General features: G+C 43.9%; 2 protein-coding genes across 3 annotated transcripts in view; both read left to right on the top strand.

The window, feature by feature from the left end:
* The window catches only part of mgat4b (alpha-1,3-mannosyl-glycoprotein 4-beta-N-acetylglucosaminyltransferase B), a 59,148-nt gene extending 53,142 nt beyond the window's left edge, over window positions 1–6,006 (top strand). For both annotated transcript variants that reach the window (XM_018737293.2, XM_018737294.2), the window contains exons 14-15: window positions 2,747–2,859; window positions 3,828–6,006. In XM_018737293.2, the coding sequence (XP_018592809.2) occupies window positions 2,747–2,859; window positions 3,828–3,851 (137 nt within the window). In that variant the 3' untranslated portion in view covers window positions 3,852–6,006. The remainder of the gene's footprint in view (window positions 1–2,746; window positions 2,860–3,827) is intronic.
* A 1,724-nt stretch (window positions 6,007–7,730) lies between these two features.
* On the top strand, window positions 7,731–22,829 carry canx (calnexin). Its single transcript, XM_018737318.2, has 15 exons — window positions 7,731–7,816; window positions 11,998–12,165; window positions 12,754–12,827; window positions 13,241–13,299; window positions 13,691–13,832; window positions 14,134–14,215; window positions 14,588–14,780; window positions 15,261–15,450; window positions 15,535–15,648; window positions 15,925–16,081; window positions 16,251–16,466; window positions 17,221–17,340; window positions 19,055–19,190; window positions 20,100–20,194; window positions 20,402–22,829. The coding sequence occupies exons 2-15, from the start codon at window positions 12,001–12,003 to the stop codon at window positions 20,459–20,461; spliced, it is 1,803 nt and encodes a 600-aa protein (XP_018592834.2). The 5' UTR covers window positions 7,731–7,816; window positions 11,998–12,000; the 3' UTR covers window positions 20,462–22,829.
* Window positions 22,830–24,050: the final 1,221 nt, after the last annotated feature.

Genomic DNA, 24,050 nt, shown 5'->3' with positions numbered 1-24,050 from the left:
GGCTTCCATGGGATCAGCTGGTGTCCTGATGTTTTGTAAATGCATTGTGTATAATTACGATTGGTCAGTGTTTGTCCTGACCGTGGCTTTAGTGTTGACCCCTTTTTATCCTTACTCCATACCGATTTACCGAGTTGAGTATCTACAGTTGTTAAAACCCACATGTAAGAGACGAGGCAGGAGACAAGAGGTGCAGTTGCCCGTTGGTGAAGGTTTTTATTTGCCGTTACAGCGGGGAGAAGGAAGGTGATGGAAAAGGGGGACTAGGGAACAGGTAGGATGAGGTTTCGTCAGGGGGGCTGGGAGAGTCGGGTCGGTCGGGACGCGGGCGCAGTCTCTGGGATCGGGTTCGAGCTCGGGTTCGTCTCGTTCTCCTCCTCGGTCTCTCCTTCCTACTGCTCGGCACCGGGGAAGAAATAGGGAGTGTAATCGGCCCCAGCCGTGGCTGCTTCGCCCCCGTCGCCGCCGCCTCGACGTGCTGCCCCGCAGGTGAGCAGGTTCAGCCTCTCCCTTCCTGGTCTGGAGTTTATATAGAAACAATCAAGTGTGAGGCTTCCTTTTGTTATGTTTATACACACCGGTGCGTGTGTGTGGGGTCCAAAGACAGTGTGGACTGGTGTGATTCGTTATTCTTTTGGCACCTGACGACGAATTCAACGGAAGACAAACGAACAATGTCAAATAATGAATAAAAAGAGCGAGCCTCTGGCTCAGATGCTGAAAAGGGGAAGGAAAACTCTAAATCAGGTCACTACATGACAGAACTAAACAATACAACACAAGCATCACATTCCGGGAAGAGCCCATAAAATCACCCCCAACTGTCTGCAAAGCCTATGCTTAAAAAATCATCAATGAGGCTGAATGGCTGCACCTGGAACTCGTTTCCCGTTAATGAGCTTTTCCCCCGAATGGGGTTGTGGCCTCTGATTTTTGCCTGCTACACCTCATGTAAATTTAATATTTTTTATTGCTCAGCCGACACTTAGAGCGAAAGCAATTATATGGTTTGATTTCGACTCTTGCATATTTATAAATTAATATGTTGCTGAACTAATTTAAGTTTCTCATTCAATATCAGGGCGGTGAGTCTCATCTCAAGACCTTCCATCTCAAAGTCACGAATACAAGAATATCTGTTTGTTTTGGGTTAGTTGCTTAGTTATATCATAGCCGAAACATGTCTCCACAAGCGAGAGGAAAATGAAATGAAAGGCACCGGGTTTTCCTGGATCAACAGCGGACAGAAGGTTTCAAGCTGTGCAGTCAGGTTTCCAGCCTTCCGACTAACTCAACTCTTCAGGACTTCATAAATTACAATAAGTGTTCCCCTTCATTCAGGATGTCATAAATTATACTAAGTGCTCTTTTTCATTCACGATATCGTCCAGTGCCCTGATCAATAAGGCTCTGGCACTCGTCTGCTTGTGTACAGTATCAACAAATATTCAACTCTTGCATGCAGTGTCTGCACAGAGTGCCGTTTCTGTGCAAGAAGCACTGGGAACTTTGAAAATTTAGCAGGAAACCGCAAAAGTCACTTTTTTTTTAAAAAAAAAAAAAAAAAACTTTTTGTGTTTGCGCTCACACCATCGATGTCCACTCATCCTAAATCAGGGTCTCGGCTGTTCAGAGCCTATCCTGGAAATAGAGAGGAAGAATGAAAAACTCTGAATACATCTGATATAATAGCAGAATGTTTACTTGCAACTGTTTGTTTACAAGGTCAGTAATTTGGTCCGTGTGACGCCCGATCCCAGGGGGTGGAGTGTGCAGTGTGTGCGTGTGCGTGCAAGGCTTGGGTGGCATTTGGCCTTTCTTCTGTCTAAGTCCTGATCGGTGTCATCGACGGCACAAAGCTGTGAATCACGTACCGTTGCATATACATATTGCATAACAGGTGACGTTCCAACATGCTGAAATGTAGTAATCACTTATTTCTACCCGTGCTTTGAGGTGATTAAAACACTGATAGCTGACTGTTCCTTGCAGCGTAAGGAGTGTGTTCCTGTCTCAGCCTCCCTCTGTTCACACTCCTCTCCCCAGTTATCACAGTGACCCTGTTGCCAGGCAGTGGCTGGCTGTCGCTTGCCTGCTCCTGGCTCCAGGCTCTCCCAGTCAGGGTGAGGAAGACGAGGCTCACTGATGAGAGCTCCTGCTGGAAGAGGTCTCGCCATAAGGTCACACTTCCAGGCAGAGCTGGGGGCATGCGGAATGTAAATGATCCCTGCCCCCTCTAGTACGGGACCAGCATTATGTCATCGCGGCATAGGATTTTTAATTAGAGATGGAGCTCGCCGTCCTTCTGGATGAAAAATTTTTTTTTTTTTTTTTTTCTCTCTCCCCTGTTCTTCAGACATCGGAGCTGGATGGAATAGACACAACCCAGTTATACAGCATTATCTGCTAACACCACATTCAGTGCAGGAAGGGTTATAATATGTGACATTCATGCATTTCAGCAGATAACAAGCAAAGCAGAAAATAGCCTGTACGTAGTATTCCTACCAGCGCCCTGCAAAATAAAGTTGTGTCTAGACAAATTGTACCACAGTATTTCTAATAGATCCCAGAACCGGAATGCAGGGGATAGGGTCAGTGCAGTATGTGGGGGTTTTTTTTTTTTTTTTCTTTTTCTTTTTCTTTTTTCCCACCAGACATGTCTAAAGCAGCATCCCTTAATGGAAGGGTGACACAAACTCATGTGTGTGGGGGGGACTCATTACCTCTCTACTTTACTTTTCAGGTATGTTTCAGAATGGCATCGCGGAGGGGGAGGTAGACCCAGCGTTTGGACCACTGGAGGCCCTCCGTTTGTCTGTGATGACTGACTCACCCGTCTGGGTCATCCTCAGCGAGGTGGGCTGCGGCAGGCAATTTGGCTGCTGTATGCCTGACTAATGGTTACAATAACCCCAACTGCTGCTTCAAAACTAAATATCTCTTCTTCTTTGCCACTTATACTGCATCTTTACCATCTCTGTCTCTAGATTTACATTTATTCAAAAGCGACTTACAACATTAAGCCACTTCCATCTATTTACCCATTCATACAGCAGGGTAATTTTACTGAAGCAATGTAGGGTAAGTACCTTGCTCAAAGGTACTGCAGCTGGAGGTGGGGTTCGAACCTGCGACTCAATGATTGCTCTCGTGTTCGAAAGCTGCAGTGAGCTCCGACAGCTGCGGTAGTAAGAGGAGAACGGCGCGTCAGGTGTCGGCGTTTGCCGAGTTGCACGGTGTGCGACATCAGTCAAACAGCGCAAACCCGTGGGTGCTTGACCGGGCAGAAGTCTCTGTGCCGACAGTTCCTTCATACTGAAGACGCAGACCGTACACGGATACAAATTCATGGCGTCATGTTCTTATTGAGAAACCACAAAATACACACGCACGCTTTCGGAACCGCTTGTCCCATACGGGGTCGCGGGGAACCGGAGCCTACCCGGTAACACAGGGCGGAAGGCCGGAGGGGGAGGGGGGACACCCAGGACGGGACGCCAGTCCGTCGCAAGGCACCCCAAGCGGGACTCGAACCCCAGACCCACCAGAGAGCAGGACCGTGGTCCAACCCACTGCGCCACCGCGCCCCCCATAACCACAAAATATGTTAGGCTTAAACACTGTGTCCAAAAGCATGACGAAATCCGAAGAATCACACCGGTGTTCTTTTTTCACTGTGATAATCAGTCAGATAAGACGATTAGAAAGTGGGTAGATGGGTGGGTGCGTGGGTGGGTGGATGGATGGAGGGCCGACCTTATAATTTCTGGCTCCTTACGGATCTCGCTCAGTCTTGTCCTCATCTCCACCCTCCTGTGTTTCAGATCTTCATCAAGAAGGCAGAATGAGCAGTGGCCTCCCTCGGTACCTCGTAAATCCAGGAACCCACTCGGTGGAGGCTGGGTCCTTAGCGGCTGCTCTGCCCGAGCTGCAGAATCTGGTTTCTCCGGCCCGGTCTGAGAGCCCCCCCTCCTGGCACGCTGCTGGCATGGCAGGCCAAATTCGAGGACTGACCTCCTGGAGAAACTTCCGGACGATGAAGGCTCTAGCAGACGGAGGACGCAGTAGACTGTTCTTATGTGTACATATGTTTTTGTTTCAGTACTTGTAACTACACTGGTGATTGTTTATGGGCTTGCTGGATCATGTTGCCCTTTAATAAATTAATGAAATTGAAATGCTGCTTTGGGATAGAAGACTTTGCTACAGACAATACCCACTGACCACAAAGTGATTGCAATGCCTCTCGAAATGGAATTATTGGGTTAATTCATGTCACGTGTTTTAATGTCCTGGTTTTCCTTTGCCAAAATATTGTTGGGTATTTATGACTGTACATACATGTGCAAATATGTATATGTAGGGGTACAAACATAAATATAAACACGTCTGTGTGTATGTATATATGTACGGTATACATTCTTTCTGGCGAGATCTAGAGGAATGTTCCGCATGCGTGGAGGAAATGGCCTTGGAGTCGGGTTCGGGAAGGTACTCGGTCACTTTTAAACACACCGAAGGACGTCGCTTGCGATCAGTCACTGGGCTGGTGTCGTATTTGTGAGGGTGCTGTTATATGTGAGCTAGAAATTTGCCTTAATGCAGCATGAAGCTAAAAGAGCCCTGTATAATTTAGTGATCTGAAGCTCTTTTGGTTGAGGATCTCCGTTTACATTCCTGGCAGAGGCCTCCACACTGGCCACACATTTACCGCTGCCTCCGTTGTCATGGACACTATACACTCTGATCCCTTTGTTCAGTTGAGACATGTAGGTGCAGAAGATGAGATGTTTTAGTACGTTGGTATCACAGTAGCTGTTCGTGTGCCCCAAGTGGAGGTGAAAGCAGTCATCGAGTGCAGTTCTGAATGTGGCTCGCAGTCCGTTTTTCTTTCTACCCGACACGTCACCTCTGTGTTTAGGGCATCTCCTCGGAAGAGCAGCCAAAAGAGCTGCCTCTGCCTACGGCCTGCCCCAGAGAGAAGTCTAGCGGGGGCAGCCAAACTACTTGTTTTTTACCACAGCACTGCACTACAAGGTGGTAAAGGCCTTTCCTGCTTTGCGAGCTCATTTCCTGTTAAAGCGAAGCGAGGGGAGATGATCCAAACAGCATCACTCAGAGTCTCGTCCTCATCGGTGGTCTTTCGAATGGTTTCAGGAACCACGCTGATCCGGTTTAATCTTTACCTGCTTTCTGGAAAAGGACTTCTGTTGCCTTTTTCCCTTTTCCCTTCTGTATCCAGCTGTGCTGTTGAGACTAATGTTCAGTGTGAGTTCTGGATTAGTAGTAGTGTTCATGTGATGTCTTTAGAAGGCGAAAGAAGCAATGTGATTTTGGGGTGTGTAATAATAGTTCAGACACAGCCTTGAGGGTTTTGATCCATCTCGGTGGCTGCTGTAATCGTTGGTGGTGGAAGATGCCATTGGGTTACATGGGAGTATGGACAGCTGGTTCTCATTCGGTGACATGACCGTGAACCAGCCTTGCCCTGGTGACTGCTGAACTTGCTGTGTAATATCATCCTTAAACTTCTGCTTGATTGAGAGCAAACCCCACAAACTTTAGCCTCCCTGCTGAACATGCAAGGTGGGATAGTTTTTGTAAGTCAGCAGAGGGTGACATTTTTGAGTTTGTTTTACAAAACCAGAGATGGGGAATTGCACCACCTGTCTTTCAGTGTAAAAGCAGAAACGGTGAAATCAGAATGTGAAATAGAGAAGCCTTATCACACCAATGTGACTGACAGCTGTCATGTCCTGCTCTGCTTTCTGTCTAATAGAGAGTTGTGAACAGGCTCCTCCAACATATCTTCAGCAATGTTGCTTTTTCCTGTATTCATTCCAGGTATCACTCGAAAAGAAACTGGTGATTTAATATGAGACCATTTGATATGAGCTTTTAGAACTCATATCTGTGGGACTGAAAATAGGATTTTGCATCAGAGTTACCTAGGAAATAATCAGATCAATGTGGGGGTAATTTTTTTTTTTTTTTTTTTTTTTTTTTTTAGAAATTTACCTGCATTGTCTGTAAGAACAGTTTTGTATCATGCCATCTGCTTCCTGCCTGAACTCATAAACTGCAAACTTTTATTTGCTGGTAACCTCTTTCCAGCTTACTTGGGATGCCCCTCATACCAAAGCCTTTATTGAAGCAAATCCTAGGCTAATAATAGCTTGTACCAGGAGCTTGCCAAGGGTCAGCGACACCTCCCAGAGACAAGCTGAATATCCAGCCCTCTGTTGAAGTCAGTTTGGCCCCTGGTCAATGTTATTGAAGAGAAGCCTTGCCCTGGGAAGCAGTCTGGGAATACATTGGGTATTAGAGTTCAAAACTGTGTGAAATTCATAATGGTTAAGATTTTAATGTTTGTATCCAAAGAAAATATCCCAACCACTCATTAATTTGTCAGTCAATTTATACATGGTAAATAAATGCAGTAATTTTCACTTGTTTTCGGAGAGGTTGTGTGTCGTTCATATTTTGTAGGGTCTTTGTTTTCGTGTTTGGATACAGAATGAGCCGGGACATTACGGCTTGTCATCACCACCTGAAGGTAACAAGGCTCGCAGGTGTCTGGATGTGGGAAAAGCTGGTTTGGGGAGCCCGGAAAAAGAGAACGGAACCTTATTGCTTTCTTCGCGTACAAACAAATCTCCGAGATGCACTGGATTGTAAAATTACAATAGTCATGTTTTTCTATAATTAAACTATGTGTCACTATCTGGAATCACTTGGAACTGCTATAATCATGAGATTATTAATGAGGAGGGTGATGAAATAGAGCGGAGCACACCCGGAACACACATACCTGGGTCTTATGTGGGCTTTGCGCAGATTTCACCTCACCCATAAAGTAACTAACTCTGCTACATGGAAGAGTACAGAATTCCCGACATTCTTAGCAAATCCAGGAAGAACCAATAATCTTGCACTACCAGTTTTTATTCTTACTTGTTCAAGGCACGTCAAGAGTGGTTTTTTTTTTTTTTTTTTTTAAATTTGACATTTTTTAAAGGCAGTAACTTTACCATAAGAAGTGCATATAATTGAATTCATGCTCCAACAGGCCGAATTAAACCCCGTAATATGATAAAATAAAGCGGATTACCACGAAGACCGCTGAGGGCAGCAAAGGGTTAAACGAGTCAGGCTTTTTCTAGAATGTTCAGCATCCTCAGCACACAGCAGCTCACCAGCGACGAGTTTGCGCATTGACATCTGTCGCGCTCATTTAATAACATGAAACCCACAGCTTCCGAACGAGTAGATAATGTCTACAATGATTGAATGAATGAGCACGCCGCTTGTTTTGTTTACTCCTCCTCCATGTTTCTTTCGTAGCTGCTGCGTAGCGAGGTATTCATTCATTATTGCTTTAACAATTTTCGGGTTTGACTGGAAACTTTTAAACTGTTAATGGTTATTTTTCCGATGAATAAAATATACGTTTTAATTTACGATTTCAAATCAACCTGTTGCCACGATACATTTTCCTCTAGAACGCTTCAAATATCTTCCCCTTTCTAATTGCGCCACAGGCCTTGCATAAACCAATCAATATTCGTGTCCCTCAAGCGCTGGACCAATCAGCCTCGTCCACGAGGTTTGGGTGGAGAGGCGGATATTACATCATTTGAGTGGCACAGTGGATAAGCTATCAGACACTCATATTTTCCGGAAGTCCTCGGCAGTCCTGGGACAGTAGCGTATTAGCGCACAAGAGGGCGGTGCCACGGCCTCGGCGTTTCTCCCCCGACACACGTGATCTGGCAGTAGTTCCAGGTGGTCACGTCGTGGAAGTGGAGGTTTGGTAAGTAAAGGCAAAAGCTGGGAATGTAGCGAGTTGAGTGTGAGTAATATATTATTAAAAGATTACTGGCTGTAGATATGTATTCGATAGAAATTAGCACCCAGGAATAGGGGGAGGGGCTCCTTGCAGCTCGCGCCGAAGCGCTGCGCGAACGGCTCGTTGGTGGCTAGTAACTGAGGGCGAGCGCACTGACAGACCCCGGCGGGCCGGGCGAGCGAGGCGAGAGCGGCTCCGCTGGCCATTATAGTCACAGCAGAGCTCCTAGCCTAAGTGCGTGTGGGCGTGTGTGAAAGAGTGAGTGAGTGAGTGAGAGAGAAAGAGAAAGTAAGTAGCGAGCCGCGCTGCGTGTGTGGTGTGGTGGTAAAATGGCCGTTTTTTCGTCCCCGGGCCCCTGGCTGTCACCGCGGGGCGGCTTCCGACCGTGTGTGTTGAGCTGCTGCGGCCGCTGTGCTGTGGAGCAGTTTATTAGTACATTCACTGTGTCGTATCCATAGCTCAGCTCAGCCTCAGGGGCGCGACGAGGGACAAACAGAGCGGATAAGGTCGGAACAGAGTCACAGTTTGCTCTCTTCCCAGTTCTTTTCAGTACATTCCCATGTAATTATCCGACTCCTTCTCCGCAGGGATTTGCAGTATTGGTCAACTTACACTGATATACCTATACGGGCAGGGCATTTCTTGCTGTATTGCTTCATCATGACATGATGATGATGGTAAGTAAGTGTGGTAGTGGGATTCAAACCACCAGCAGCACCACTCGGGTTACGTCGAAGCAGAGACCAAACCACTGTATCCCATGTGCTGGCCCAGTAAATTGACAACCTGCACTTCTTGCTTCAGCATATTAACATTTTCTTTTAATTTACATCATCTTGTTGTATTCCTTTTGCATGGCACTTCAGTGATTATTTCAAGTGTGTCTGCAGTGCGGTGAGTGAGACAGCAGTTTTCTGTTGAGCCGCGCACCGAAGACCCCTAACGCTGAACGCGCACCGTCTCCCACGTTCAGCATCCCGGGTCTCATCCCTGCCTCACGTGGTCTGTGTGCGCTGGGCTGCGGACATGCGTGCTCCTTTCTGCTGTACTTCCATTTTTTGACATTTGGTACAAGGTCAGCTGAGTGCCCTGGTTGTGCGGTCTGAAGGTTCCTGTTTCAAATCCCACTTCAGCTGTAATGCCTTTGACAGCAAGGTACTTCTCAATTGATGGGGTAAGAATACCCTGCTGTGTTAATGGGTAAGTAATTGTGAAGTTGATTAATATTGTAAATGATGTTAATAAAACTGCACTTCTAAGTCATAAAGTCCCAGGACTTCCTGGATTCCATCCCCAGGATACAGATGCACGTCAACCAGTTAGACATGTTTTTAAGTTTCTCCGGATATACTGCCAAAGGTCATAAAGGTGGCACCCAGAGGAATAGGTGTATTATGGCTTTACTTATTAATTTAATTTTGTGCTCTTCCCTCTGTCTGTGGAGAAGATGTTTGACCACGTTAACCACCAGGGCACTGGCTGTGAGCTGCTGCATTTGCATATGTTTGTATGCAAGTGGTTCTTTTCTCGGTGGCTTACATCTATTCATTTAGCTGACAATTTTCTCTAAAACAATTTACAATGTCAAGGTTACATTATTACAGTTGCAACCTTACAATTATTTACCCATTTATACAGCTGGGTTATTTTACTGGAGCATGTCGGGGTAAGTAACTTGCTCAAGAGAACTACAGCCGGCGGTGGGGATCGAACCTGCGACCTTTGAGTCCAAAGGCAGCAGCTTTAACCACAATGCTACCACGATGTTCTTGTGTGTATGGGGCTGCGGTTCTATATTTTTGTTTGAATTATGATACGTGTGACTTAATTGCCAGGGTGGAGTTGAAAACAGTCGGTCTGGTTTGGCCAGGGGGCTTGTGGTTAATGCAGTGTAATGGCAGCATACAGGCAAGTTTGAAATTGACAGTTATTTATGGTCCTTGGCGTGGATCTATACAGGGATGGGAAGTGGTAAACATTGTTATTTGTACTGCAAATATATAATAATATTTGTCTGAAAATGGTTGGCTTATGTCTCAGTAAAGTGACATGACAGTGCATTACAAGTGACTTCGGGCAGAGGGAAAAAAACCTCATTAATGCATGATTTGGTCTATTTTTAGTTCTCATAATGTCTGTTTCAAGTGATAGACCATCACAGTGGGGAAAAATTAGGAGTTTTACAACCTGGCCTTGAGATGTTAGTAACAACTACAAATTCTATCTGTACTTGTAAAGAAATGTCAAATTATATACATACATAGTTGTGAGAACTTTTGTAAATGGTATGCATCAACACTGACCTGTAAGCTGAACGTTGCTGGTTTAGAGACTGACTTGGGGCCCTGCTGTATTACCCTCGAGCAAGATATCATGCAATATCCTGTGTTGGACAAAGTGCTAATTGTATTATTAAAAACTGTAAGGTTTTGTCAAAAGTTCATAGTCCTAACCATTCATACCCCCTGCTACCCCCTTTATTTTCACCCATCAGCCTTATGCTAAACAGGCCCCCCCCCTCCCATCTGTCTCACTCGAAGTTTCAGGTGGTGCATAGTGTCCATTATTAAAGCAGGTGGACTTGTAAAAGTTGCAGGTTCAAATTCTAGTGGTAGCTTCTTCAAGGCATTTAAAATTCCTTTACTGGAATACCATGATTGGGCTCTGCAGCCTTGGTTCTTGACAGCAAATTTAGTTCCTGTAAGCGATAGCTCAATCTTGATAATTGTTTTCATTTTCTTTTAGACATTACCCACACTAGTCCCATCTCCTCACAGTAGAATGCCCAGGAGAGCTGGATAGCCACTGGTGCTTGGACCTTCTCTGCAGTTAATTTTTCTTCAATTCTTTGCAGTTGGGAGTCTGTTTTCCTCTCCTCAGCTGCCCGCTGACTTAATGTTAGCTATAACTTTATCATGCACTGTAACTGTCATTCCCAGTAGTAATGTTCAGTGCTCTATGTCACTCTGGTTAGGACCGCACTCTATAAAAAGTAGAATGGCTCTCTAAATCTCGGAGTTACTCATTGGGTCACTGCTTAAATACTGCACCATGTACATTGTACAATAGAAGGATTCTTTTCACATGTGCATGTTGTGAAGTCACTGGCTTCCTGTGCGCAAACATGGCTTCAGTCTAGAAGACGACACACCAGCTGCGCAGCACTGGGTTAGTCCACCGCGATGCTGGTACACAGCTGCTCTTGCGCTGTCTGGGAAGAGTGAATTTTGTACTGTTATGCCTAAAAGTATTGCAGTTCTTGCCAATGAAAGCTCTGCAAACAGTCTTGGGTCAGTGGGTCACTGTACCAAGACATGTGCCGGTCATTTACTGAAGTGACTTCAGTGAAGGTGGATGCAGTACACGTCAGTTCGCTGACAGTGTTGCTGTAATGTAAATATCGAATGAACGGGGATGGGAAAACACATCTGAAGTAGACAAGTAGATTTGGATGGTGGGATTTATTGTACAGAATGTGAAATTGTCTCACATAGTCTCCTGTATGTGTTCCTCTGCCCCTAGCACACTGATATATGCATGCACACAATTTCCCAGGCTAAATCATGTGCAACACTAATGACCAGAGCCTCCTGCTGTCCCCCCCCCCCCCCCCCCCCGTTCCTGGATACCCTTGGTTAGTGAACCACAGCCAGGAGTGCCAGGACAGCACAAGTACTGCTGCATGCAGAGGATGTCTGTGGGTTTACATCTACAAAAATAGACAGCATTGTGCCGCCGGTGCCCATCGCAGGACTCTGTAGCGGAGGGTCCGGGTGTGGTTTGATGTCATTAGAGAAGCAGGAACTGAGTTGGTGTATGTATGCTGTATAATGTGTATGTGTTAGAGTTTAATCTTATTAGCAAAACAGGCTTTGGCTGCAGATTGCAGGCCTGAGTTGTCATGGAGACGAGTGCCACTCGCCGCCTGTAATGAGCCTCGTGTTTTTAGGAGAGGATTGATTCATATAAACAGGGTCCACCCCTTTTTGTGGTGTAGCAGGGACAGAAAATCAAAACACACTGGTCCGTCTCCTTCCATAAAACTTGGAAATTAATGCTTCTGGTGTGTGACTGGCATCTTCCAGCCTGGTTGGCCTCAGTTCCGCTGATCTTGTCACTGACTGGACCATACTGTCTAACTGCAGATCATGGCAAGCTACTGGAGGTTGTGTGTGCTGTTGCTGGCTCTGAGCTGGGCTGGAGCGCGGGCCGAGGATGAAGGGGATGACGTCGATGTAGAAGATGACTTGGAGGAAGTCGGAGACGGGGATGTGGAAGAGGACAAGACCCCCGAACCACCCGTTGTCCCAAAGGTGAGCTCCTTGTCAAGGCCTAGCCTGATTTGCTTTCCTTGCTGGCCGTTCCCTTAGAGCCGTCGGCTCGGATGGCTAGCAGGCCTATTTGTGTCGTTTTCATGATGACACGCTATGCTGCCCTCGGGCAAGAGAACTTGGTGTCTTCATAATTATAAATGTTGAGTCGAACAGCAGATGAAGAGAATTTTGTTGGTTGGCTAAATTAAAGATTGCTTCCTGCACAGCTAGTAATCTCAATTTAGTGTGCTGCCCCCTTTAATTGGCACAAGAACATACTGTTTTTAGTGTGCACGGAATCTTTTTTCTTTATTCCTTCACCATATGAAATCTCAGGCATAGCAACTATGAGATTATGATATTAAACTGGTATAGGATACGTGTGTCTTTCTAGGAAAAAGCGTTGCCTTTACACTCTGGCAGTCCGTCAGGAGCAAGTCTGCCAGCTGAATTTTTAACAGCCAAAGAAGCACTACAGTTTTGCTGTTAATGAAACCTTAAGTGCCATTTAAAATGTCCTCAGTGTGTTCCTTTATCCTCATGGGATTAGCCGAGTGACCCGTTGACTCTGTGCCTTTGCATCCTCAGGTGGCCTACAAACCTCCAGAGCCTATGGGAGAACACTACTTTGCTGAGTCTTTTGACAGAGGGATGCTGGATGGGTGAGGCTTCACCAGCTGTTCTCCTTGCATGAAAAGTTGTCAGCAGTGCAGTTCGGTTCCATTAACTGGCTGATTTACATTTAGTTGCCAACATGTCTTCACGCCTAATTTTTGACTTGCTTTCAAACAAGCAGTATTCTAAACTGGAACTCAGGGTTTTTGACAACTACGAAAACTAGAAATGATTCTAGAATCAATGAGTGGCACAAGGTTCAATTATAATTCTTTGGAACTTGCTTTGGAAGCTTTTTATGAGCGCTGCATTTGTCCCGTGTTAGATCTTTGCCACCAAATTAACAGATCTCGAGAACAAGGCAGCAGTAAATACGCAGATGTATGGGGTATTTTGCATTCTCTGACAGCTCTGCTACAGCATACCTGGTTTTAACTGTGAAAATGTTGGTTCTGTTTAGGTGGGTGTTGTCCAAGGCAAAGAAGGACGGCATAGATGAGGAGATCGCCAAGTATGATGGTAAATTTTTTTTTTTTTATTATTGTTTAAGTGGCTTCCCTTTATGTCAATAATATTGTACCAATCTTAGCATGTTAACTAGAAATGTTAAATATAATTTAGGTTGTGCTATTATATAAAATAAATATCTACAATAAAAAAGTTCTATAGTTCTATCTGTAGGTTGTAGAGTCTAACTTAAAGTTCTAAGGAAACAATTTAACCATAATTATACTATCGTTTCATTAGCAAGTTTGTGTGTGTCTTCTGCAATGGACTTGCTTCCCTGTCTTATTCCTTCTGCTTTGAATGACTGGTTTTGGATCACACCAACCCTAATTAGATAAGTGGTTATTAAAAATGGATGGGTGTGCATATTGCACTGCCTGACTAGCATGCTGATTTTCTGCAGGAAAATGGGAAGTGGAGGAGATGATTGAAAGCCGCCTTCCAGGGGATAAAGGACTGGTGCTGAAGTCCCGTGCCAAGCACCATGCCATCGCCGCCCCTATGCTCAGACCATTCATCTTTGACACCAAGCCACTCATTGTGCAGTAAGGGCCAAAGACCTAGCTTTAACTCCTCCCAGGTGTTATGCCAAGTGCCCACCTTATGTCTTGTAAATGTGCTGTGCGCTGTCTTTGGGCTAATAATTGTCCTTGGTCTTTCACAAAGTCCCTTCCTGAATGCAAGTGCTACTGGGTTCTGCACAGCTTACTCCTCTCTGTACAGGTCCCATTGTTTATGCCTTAAAATGTGCTTGTTTAGATGGCTTTTTATTTGCATTAATTGGCCCTAATGCTAACATCACCTCAACAGCTTTTAAGATTGTAAAGTGCATCCCTCCCTGTACAGGTATGAGGTAAACTTCCAGTCAGGCATTGACTGTGGCGGTGCCTATGTGAAACTGCTGTCTCAGACTCCTGATCTTGATCTGGTGAGTCTCTTGGCAGCTGCAACTGGCAAATATTCTGTGATTGTTTGAAACTAAGCCTTGCATCGCTTCTGTCACTGGTGCTCCCTGCTCCATGACTGCTCTGTAATGCTGAGTAAGGGTTGAACCAGCATACATCAGTACGCTTCTGTGATCTGACCTTGTCTTTCCTAGCTGTGGGAAGAGACAGAATGCAGTTTCTGTAATGCAGCATGAGAAGTGTCAGAGTTATAAGTTTACTGGAGCCAACCATGGAGCTGGCTTCTTAACATTGCAGCTCTTATTCTGGGAGAGGTGTATGTTAAAGTTACTGTTTGCCATAAAAGAAGTGGCCATACTGATGCCAGCAAGTCCTCACACAGTCACCTTTTGCAGGACCAATTTGTGGACAAGACCCCCTACACCATCATGTTTGGACCAGACAAGTGCGGTGAGGATTACAAACTGCACTTCATCTTCCGACACAAGAACCCCAAAACTGGCGAGTTTGAAGAGAAACATGCCAAGAAGCCTGATGCAGACCTGCGAACCTACTACACAGACAAGAAGACCCATCTGTACACATTAGGTACCGTGTTTTTGCATGTACAGTTTCGCTACCCTCCCTCTGCAATTTGGTGTTGCACCCTACTGGTAACACCTAAGCTTTTGCTAAGGTCCTATGTGGACTTGTACTGTGTTGGGTTTAGGTTTCTGTTATACTGCAGATGGCTCATGCATAATTGTTTGAGCTGTTGTAAATTGAACTTCACTTTTCACAAGTTTGGTGCACTGGTATATGCAGTGCTTCAAACTGGACTTTGTGTATATATGATTTAAGCTTTATTAATGTGCACTAATGTATAGTGTTTGTGTTGTGTGGTTTTTTTTTTTTTCTTTTTTTTTTTCTCTCCCTCTTCCTCCTCTGGCTGGTAATTGTGAACTCTGGATCTCAAAAGGGTTTGTTTCAGCTTCAAGGGACTGACCTGGTGGAATAAGAAACCTGTCATGTGGCTGTATGATTCAGCCCCTTAAGAACAGCTAATGACAGACAACTATCTCTTTCTAGTACTGAATCCAGACAACAGCTTTGAAATCCTGGTGGACCAGACTGTCATAAACAGTGGCAACCTCTTGACTGACATGACACCGGCGATAAACCCTCCTGCTGAAATTGAGGATCCGGATGATCACAAACCTGAGGACTGGGATGAGCGGCCCAAGATTCAGGACCCTGATGCGGTCAAACCTGAAGACTGGTAAGTTTATGGTCTGTATACATTTGATCACGTATGTTTCAGCATGGACGTCTCATAGTGTGGGTCCTCATGACTGTCTAATAGGGATGAGGATGCCCCTGCTAAGATTCCAGACGAGGATGCTGTGAAGCCAGATGGTTGGCTGGATGACGAGCCAGAATACATCTCTGATCCTGATGCTGTCAAGCCCGAAGACTGGTATCTGCTTTTATCCTAGGTTCATGTGGACAAGTTGGCTTTAGCCCATTATTACTTGGTCCAGACTGAGCTAGTTTTCCCTCTTTTTATAATAAATGTATTTATCAATCCATAACACCAGTAACTCTAATCTTCAATATCCCTGCCAGCTGGCAGTACTCCTGGGGCTTATTGCAGAGTATGGAGCTGCAAAGCATAATCTAACCACTGCTGGTGAGGCTAGATGGACTGCTGATGTATGTTTTTGTTTTTCTTGGCTGTGCTACTCCCAATTAGGGATGAGGACATGGATGGAGAGTGGGAGGCCCCACAAATCCCCAACCCCAAGTGTGAGTCAGCTCCTGGCTGTGGCACCTGGAAGAGGCCTATGATTGACAACCCTAACTACAAGGGCAAGTGGAAGCCCCCAATGATTGACAACCCCAACTACCAGGTAACACTTTTGAAATCTTTCTTCTTGTACAGGTCACATTTACACAAGTACCTTGTATCTTAGTTCTGTACTGTTAGAACCATGAAAACTCCACTAAGCTTGCCAAGTAATGCTGCACCTCGCCCAAGTCATATTTGTCTAGTTTTTAAGAGTGCTTCTGTCCCTGCAGGGCATATGGAAGCCCAGGAAAATCCCCAACCCAGACTTCTTTGAAGACCTGCACCCCTTCCGTATGACCCCCTTCAGTGCCGTAGGGCTGGAGCTCTGGTCAATGTCCTCTGACATCTTCTTCGACAACTTCTTCATCACATCAGACAGGAACACTGCAGACCGTTGGGCTGCTGATGGGTGGGGTCTGAAGAAAGCAGCAGAGAGTGCAGCTGAGGTGAGTTAGTCTAAGCTGTGGTCACGCCTTTGTGCACCACGCTCTTCACCGATATGCCTTTTCTGTCCCCCTTTTTTTGAGTCTCCCCTGTGGTGGTTTCTTATTCAGACCCTGTTTTGATTTTCTCTCCTCATTCACTTCCTTTGTCTCAGAATCCAAATAGAAACATTCTGGCCTCTGTCATACATGTCACACTGCTGATCTGTAGCAGATGTTTTTCTTTCTGCCATCAGTAGTTATTGTAGACCCAGATGTCATAATAGAGCAGGTAACACTCCAGTGTGCCTGGGTGCCGACTGGTGCTCTTTTTATATTGGCTGGCTCTGTGCAGCAGGCAGCTTCTAGCCACTGGGGGCTCCATGGCTTAGCTGTACACAAAAGGCCAGCAGCCAGTCAACAAAGGCTATGGAGAGACCCAGACAGCCTGAGTCATGTGGCAGTCTGCATTGGCAGGGTTGTGTTAGACGAGCCTTCGTTTGTCATAGGTGAAAGTAACTGGTGTATGTCTGAAGGATTGCAAAGTTGTTGCTGTCATACAGGCAGTCTTTCTACACCTATAGATGTATACTTTAGATGCACCTATAGTGACCGCAAAGGACAGCAAGTCAAAGTACTCCAAGCATGTTAAACACCATAAACAGGTAGTTTAGGATGGGATGGATTGTATGTGGAATCATTGGTGGTTAATGGGATAAAATGTCCATAGAGTCACTGCTTCTGCAGAAAGTGGTTTGATGATGTGTTCTTTTGGCAGCCTGGCATAGTGAACCAGATGCTTACGGCAGCAGAAGAGCGACCCTGGCTATGGGTCATCTACGTTCTGACTGTGGCACTGCCTGTTGTGCTCATTGTTGTCTTCTGCTGTACCGGAAAGGTAAGACCAAAGGATTTATCCTGCAGTTATTTAGTTTGCCACAGTATTCCTGTGGCAGTACCAAGATTTCTTTGCTCACTATAAAAATGTCCATATCTCAATTTCCCTGACCCTTCACCCAGCTTGCTTCTGTAACTTTGCTGTTGTACCAGATGCCTTTAAGACAACTTGGTCATACATCTGTATAATGCATAAGTGTCATATGACATGATCCCACAGACTCCTTCAGCTGCTGGGCAAAAAAACCTAGCAGATTCCGACAGGTGACATTACAGTCTAAGGTTCTTGGATCAATTGTAAAGCCTGTGGCATTTCTCTTACCAATCAGTAAAAAAGTTTGTAGCTCTTTTATAGAAGCTACACTGTTGTGCCTTTATAGGATGGTACCTTTTATTCTGGGAAAACCTTCTGCCACTGTTGTAAAGATTATTTTTTAAAAAAGTGATTATTTTTTATGTACATAACTGTCAAATATTTTGTTGGACAAGATTTACATCTGCTAAAAAGTTAACATTTCATCATAATTGTAATGAGTTCCAGAATATTTGCTCACCTTTTTGATTAGTGCTGTGTGACTAAGCCTTCTACATATTTTAATGTTTTGTGCTGTATTTACCTGTATGGACAGGCTACCCTTGCTCAATGAATGCTAATGTTAGAATTTTTGTAGCATACAAGCATATCTGATTTCTACCCTAAAATATAAAGTGCAAAAAGTTACTTAAAGCCTTTATCTATCAGTTTCAAACTTGAAAGTGATAAAAATGCACAGATTCTTTTGAAAGGTTATGAATGACTTTTACTATTGTCACAAACTATATTTCAGAAGTGGCACAGCAGAGGAGTTCTGTGCGTTTTGAGTGATTAAATGACATCTAGAATTGCCTTGTTTTTATAATGCATTTAAAAGCAGTTACTCAAACACTTGTAAATTGTAAAGAGTCATGGATTATGACTCTAAAGCAAAGAAATTTACAATAAAGAGCAGCACATAGAATGTGACAAAAATAAAAACACCATAATCCATCCTTTGTGAGCAACTGCTGCTATGATACAGGGTTGCAGTGGTTCAGATACTATCCCAGAAGCACACTGTGTGAGACAGGGAATACACTGAATGGGATTCCTGCCCATAGCAGGGCAATCACATGCACTCACCATGCTCACACGTTGACAAATTTAGTGTTACCCATGTAATCTGAAAGAGACTATATGGATTTAAGAACTGGAAAAAAAAAAACTTGAGAAAGCAGAAAGTAGTATCAAAGGACCAAGACTGTCTTATTTAATAAACAATAGTTTTACACATGGATTTAAAGGTGTACAGAGCAGAATATAAGTGTTTTGAATTTGGTTTTCTGTGTATTGAATAGGTCAGGCAGGAATGGCTGAACCTTTTGCGACAGTGAGATTTTTAAGTTTTAATTAATGGCAATTAGTGAATTATTGTAAAATAAACCCTTATGTGTAGATCTTCAGGAATGAATGACATTTGCTGTGCAAGTAAAGCCTGTATTTATGTTCTAATTCTGACTGTCTTGCTGTGACCCAGTCCTGTTCTGTTGTTAAAGAAAACTCTAGCTGTGAAGCAGAACTCAGTCTGGGCATAACACAATGGTGTCCAGAACCAGATCCCTTGGAGGAACCTCTAGCACACCATATTCAGCTCACCCCGTTGAATAGCGCTGCATCCCTGTCTTTCTGTGCTTGACAGAAGAAACCGTCATCTACTGACTACAAAAAGACAGATGAGCCTCAGCCAGATGTAAAGGATGAGACTGAGGAGGAGAAAAAGAAAGAGGAGGAGGAGGAGGAGGAGGAAGAAGAGGGAAGTGAAGAAGAAAAAACAGGTATGGCATTTCATCCATCTCATTTGCTGCAGTCACCTGTTTTCAGTGAAGGACTTCATGTTCTGTGCTACCATTAATTTCAATGAAAAAAAGTTGAATTTTTTTCAGTTAATGGCTGAAAACATCTGACAATACACAATTCTGGTGTAGCTGATTATTAAACTGTGGTGCATGTCTGACTATTCTCTGAAATAAAATTGTTGCTGTGAATGGACCTTGTTCTACTCACAAAATAAGAGGAATCTTCCAATCAGTGCAATACAATGATCACCTGGTACGATTTCCTTCCTTGGATTAAAAAAAGGCCAACAGAAGGTCAACATAATTGTCTCCTCTTTAGTAATTATAAATGTCATTGTAGACCATATTTACAGTAATGTACATGTCTTGTCTACATAAGATGTACTACATAATGTAGTTCAAATTATGATAACCTGCGACCTTTTTGCCATAGCATTACCCAATTAGCATGTTTGCAAAAACATTTCTAGGTTCTGATTCTAAATGTTGTAAATGGTTGTTTTCATGTTATGATGGTTACTTGCTGGAAAACTTTTGATCTGTGGTAATTCGTTGAAGCAAAGTAATCCAATACCTGACATGTTTTTAAAAAAAAAAAAAAAGAACCTGAATTTCATACTGGTGTGCTTGTCAAAAATTGGTATCACAAACGGGTGCTAATGCATTTTAACCTCAGTTTGTGATATTCCTGCACAGTTGGAGCTGTGATTCCTTTTTTTTTTTTTTTTTTTTTTTTTTTGCTGACTTTGCATCAATTGTACAGGAAATATTCAGTCTGGGATGGCTGACATGACACTTTGGGGCAAAATAAAATAGAGGCCTGGTGACATTTGTTTTCAAAGAAACTTGCATAGTGACCATGATGGGATATTGTTTCTTTAACACCAGAGGACACAAAGAAGAGTGATGGAGAAGACAACTCAGCAGAGCCCAGCCCTGAGGAGGAGGGGGAGGAAGAAGGGAAAGAGGCTGGCAAAGAAGAGGTCAGTGGTTCTTGTCTAATGAGGACATTTGCAGACAAATGCTGTACTGCAACAGAAAGAATGCAGAACCTTCTAGTGTTTGAAGCTCCTCTTGATCAAGTTCCTCAATTCAGAACTGATTTCCAGAGTTCTGGACATGAATGGTAGACCTGCATGACAGATGACCACTTTTTATAATGCTAATCCTCTGCCTTCCTAATTGTACAGAAACAAGAAGATGATGTCCTGAGGCGGTCTCCCAGAAACAGGAGAGTGAGGAAGGACTGATGACGAATCTGAGATTTATCTCTGCAGCCCACCCTTCCCCATCTCCCCTACACCCTCCCACGACTCTTGACCACCCACTCCAACTTGCACCCGGGATCTCTTCTACCCCACCTCACAAGCAGTGGCAGCTGCAGCACGAAACATCTGTCACTATCAGTAGAGAACAATCGTGAACTGGGCCTGTGGCAAGGACTAACAGAATGACTAGAAACTGGCTTTGCAAAAGCCCCCCCCTCCCACTCCCTCCAAAAAGTGATTCCTTCCTGGGGCAGCAGACCCTGACCTCGGGACTTACCCCTCCCGCTGCCACGCCAACCCCATACGACTCATAACTGGTCAACCAGTATTTGTTGTCTACAGAGTAATTCCAGCACTACAGATTTAATATCCTAAACCAGGTGTGTTTTGCTAGAATTTAGGTAGCGCCACGTGTTTGAGTATTTCCAGTGGATGGCTGTAGAACTTTGCTCAAGGCCACATATCTTTAATTAGAATAGTTTATTTAAGATGAGTACACATGACATAGGCGGAATAATGGACATTTGTTTTCTCAAGGGTTGTTCTGTCTTAGTGTCATGTTTAAGTTTCTGTCAATTTTTTTCCCCCCTCTCCTTCTTGGAGGAGGTGTCGATTTAGGGGTGCTGTAGTCAGCTCTTTTGGTTAGGTTGCGCTGCCTCTTACAGCTGTAGATGAGGATTGTAGAACTTTCCTGAATGTAATGTGATTTTTTTCTTTTTTTTTTTATTATTATTTTGAAATCTTTCTTTTTGTATGTATTTTTGGGAATAATGAGTTTAGGGGAAAAAAAGGAGTGCAGTCATCCTCTGGGGAGCGGTAGAACAGTACTGGCTGTTTCGGAGAAAGGGCAACGTTATCAAGCGGGGCATCCGCATTATGAAGCAAGGGTATTGCTGGTGACTCATCTTGGGGGAGGGGAAAGTCCCATGTCGTACAGTCTCTCCACTGGAGGATTAGTCAGTCCGTGTCTTCCTCCACTGAGCGGTGAGTCAGCCCCACTTCATGTCCTGTGATATCATTTCCTGGCTGTGTAAGTTTTTACCAGAGGAAACAGTTGCAGCAGTAGTAAACTACTCTGGGTTTACGAGGAACTTGTCTTTAGTTTTCAGAGAGAACCGAGATGCTGTGCATGTTTTTGACTCATCCTATTCGACACCCAGAAAGAACTGTAGTTTCATGCTAAACATCCAGTCCAGTTCATATCACCATCTTTTTTTTTTTTTTTTTTTTTTTTTTTTTTTTGTCGTCTAGCCCATGCCAGAGGTGCTGTCCTTATAGCACGGGAGACTGTGGGTTTGAAGCCTGGGTGTATGTGGGACTGGTGGGTTCACACAAGCTACTCAGATCGGCTGCCTCATAGGAATTTTGAGCGTTCAAGATGAAAAATGTTACATTCCCAATAAAGGATGACTCCATGCTACATGAGCAGATGAAGCACTGCATTGCTGTGAAAAATAAACTTTGCGATGAGAAACATCTATGTGAATGTCTTTTAGATAGATCACAGGTTTCTGAGAGGTGGTTTGGGCTGCCATCTTCTGAATGTGGATGTGAGCCAATCTAGTGGGAGAAGAGTTTTTCGTTGCTCAAGGGTGACTTTTCTCTATGCCAGGATGAGGCTGAACGTACAAGTCTGAGCAATGATTGTCAACCCAAATGCAGCCTTTTTGTGGTTACTTTTCAAGGGTCCAGGGATGAGGGTTTGTTTCGTATTTGGGTCCATACTAATAAGGGGAAAGGAGGGGTAAAGAGGAGTGCATCCACTGGGGGCACCAACAAAGAATTATAGTTAAATGAAGTGTAAATTTTGCACTGCAACTTGCACACAGCCTACAAATTTAATGCCAATGTGAAAGTGACTTTGTGCATTGCATAAAGTCATTCGTGTGAGCGGAAGGTCATATCAGGTATTTGTGTGAGGGGAAGGTGATACGTTGGAGGCAGTGACGTAGGGCTGTTCCCTGCATTGATCCTCTTTTCAGTTAGTGGTTGCTAGGATTTAATTGTTTACCTTTTATTTTGTATTTGTCAGACTAATAAGAGACAGGAATTCCAAAAAGGTCTCCAGAGAAAAATTGCAGTGCCAGGATTGGGAGAGGTGCACTGCTTTCTGATCGGAAGTTTTCAGCATGCAACTCGGCCTCCTCTTTGGCCAGCTTATCAAAACTATGGCATATTATTTGACTAATTTGGGTACTCTACAGTAACAAGCAATTTTAAATCTAATTTGTCACTTAACATCTGAAATTTAAGTTTGTTTTTAATAGTAATTATATAAAGCCACACATTACATATGTATGTTAAATGCAGTAATCTATGTAAATGGACCCATGCCATTTTTGCTGAAAAATAAAAAAAACAATTTCTTGTGCATATGAAAAGTACTGAATTTCCACACATCTTTTTCATTTCTGTCACAGACCAAGGTTGTAGATCATGTATACATCTGCAGAAACTATTGAGTTGATCTTTAATGTACCTGCTGTTTCAGTATTTTATCATGCCAAACCCTTCTTTGACCGAGTCTGGGAGGCACCTTTTATGTTTGGACCTCACCAGCTATTTCTTTAAATACAGGTTAGATATCTGCAGTTTTTCCCCCTTTCACTTTGCCTAACAGGCTATAGCAGCAGATGAGTTTGGGTGTGATAAATTTTGTCCGTATATGTATTTGCTAAAAATAGCACTTGAAGTAATAACCAATTGAACCGCTCTGTGTCTATAGAAGTTATTTTGGTTGGTCATAGAGGAGTAATATAATTGAGCTGCTTAATTGAATTTGTAGTAACTATGAGTCTTGGACTGTGAACATCTTTGGTCACTATAAAGCAGAGCTTACTTTATATATTCAGTACATATTGTAATCGGGCATAAATCCCCATGAAGAAAGCACGCAGTTGTCACTGGGCACCACCACATTCAAATGCAATCTTGCCAAATTTTTAAATCTCAATGAGTCTTTTTTTCTTCTGGCTTCTTATTTTCTACTAGTGTTCCTACTCATCTTTATAGCAGCCAGATAGGCCATCTTAATTTGTAGGCATACTATGAGACTTTTAATCCAATGCAGCTCATACAGATTGATTATCCATGTATATTTATTTAGCAGATGCTTTTCTCCAAAGTGACTTCCAATGAACTGTTGTGTTATCAGCCCACACACCTTATTCACCAAGGTGACTTATGCTGCTAGATAGACTACTTGGAATGGGTTACTCATCCATGCATCAGTGGAACACACTCTTACACACTATGGGGGAACCGGAACAGCATGTCTTTGGACTGTGGGAGGAAACCAGAGCACTCAGAGGGAACCCATACAGACATGGGGAGAACATGCAAACTCCACACATACTGGTATTGAACCCACATCCTCATGCACCGCCCAGGCACTGTGAAACAGCAGAGCAACTTACTGTGCCACCATGCCACCCATGTACAGCATGCCTGGAGTTTACCAGGGTGATCCTGATGACTCCCTGTCCAGTTTATTCAAATTCAGCCCTGAAATGCTCTACTGACCTTTTCATTGTATTCCACTATTAAAACATGTCCACAAAACATTAGAACA

Source organism: Scleropages formosus, chromosome 13 (genome assembly GCF_900964775.1).
Source record: "Scleropages formosus chromosome 13, fSclFor1.1, whole genome shotgun sequence".
NCBI lineage: Eukaryota > Metazoa > Chordata > Actinopteri > Osteoglossiformes > Osteoglossidae > Scleropages > Scleropages formosus.
Note: the sequence above shows the minus strand (reverse complement) of the source record. Positions and strands in the feature narration are given on the sequence as shown.

Excerpts from the sequence above, each read along its gene's own strand:
- canx (XM_018737318.2), top strand. The coding sequence starts at position 12,001 with ATGGCAAGCTACTGGAGGTTGTGTGTGCTGTTGCTGGCTCTGAGCTGG. Across the intron at positions 15,451-15,534 it reads GCGGTCAAACCTGAAGACTG|GGATGAGGATGCCCCTGCTA; the intron begins GTAAGTTTATGG and ends ACTGTCTAATAG. Across the intron at positions 20,195-20,401 it reads AAGAGGCTGGCAAAGAAGAG|AAACAAGAAGATGATGTCCT; the intron begins GTCAGTGGTTCT and ends CTAATTGTACAG.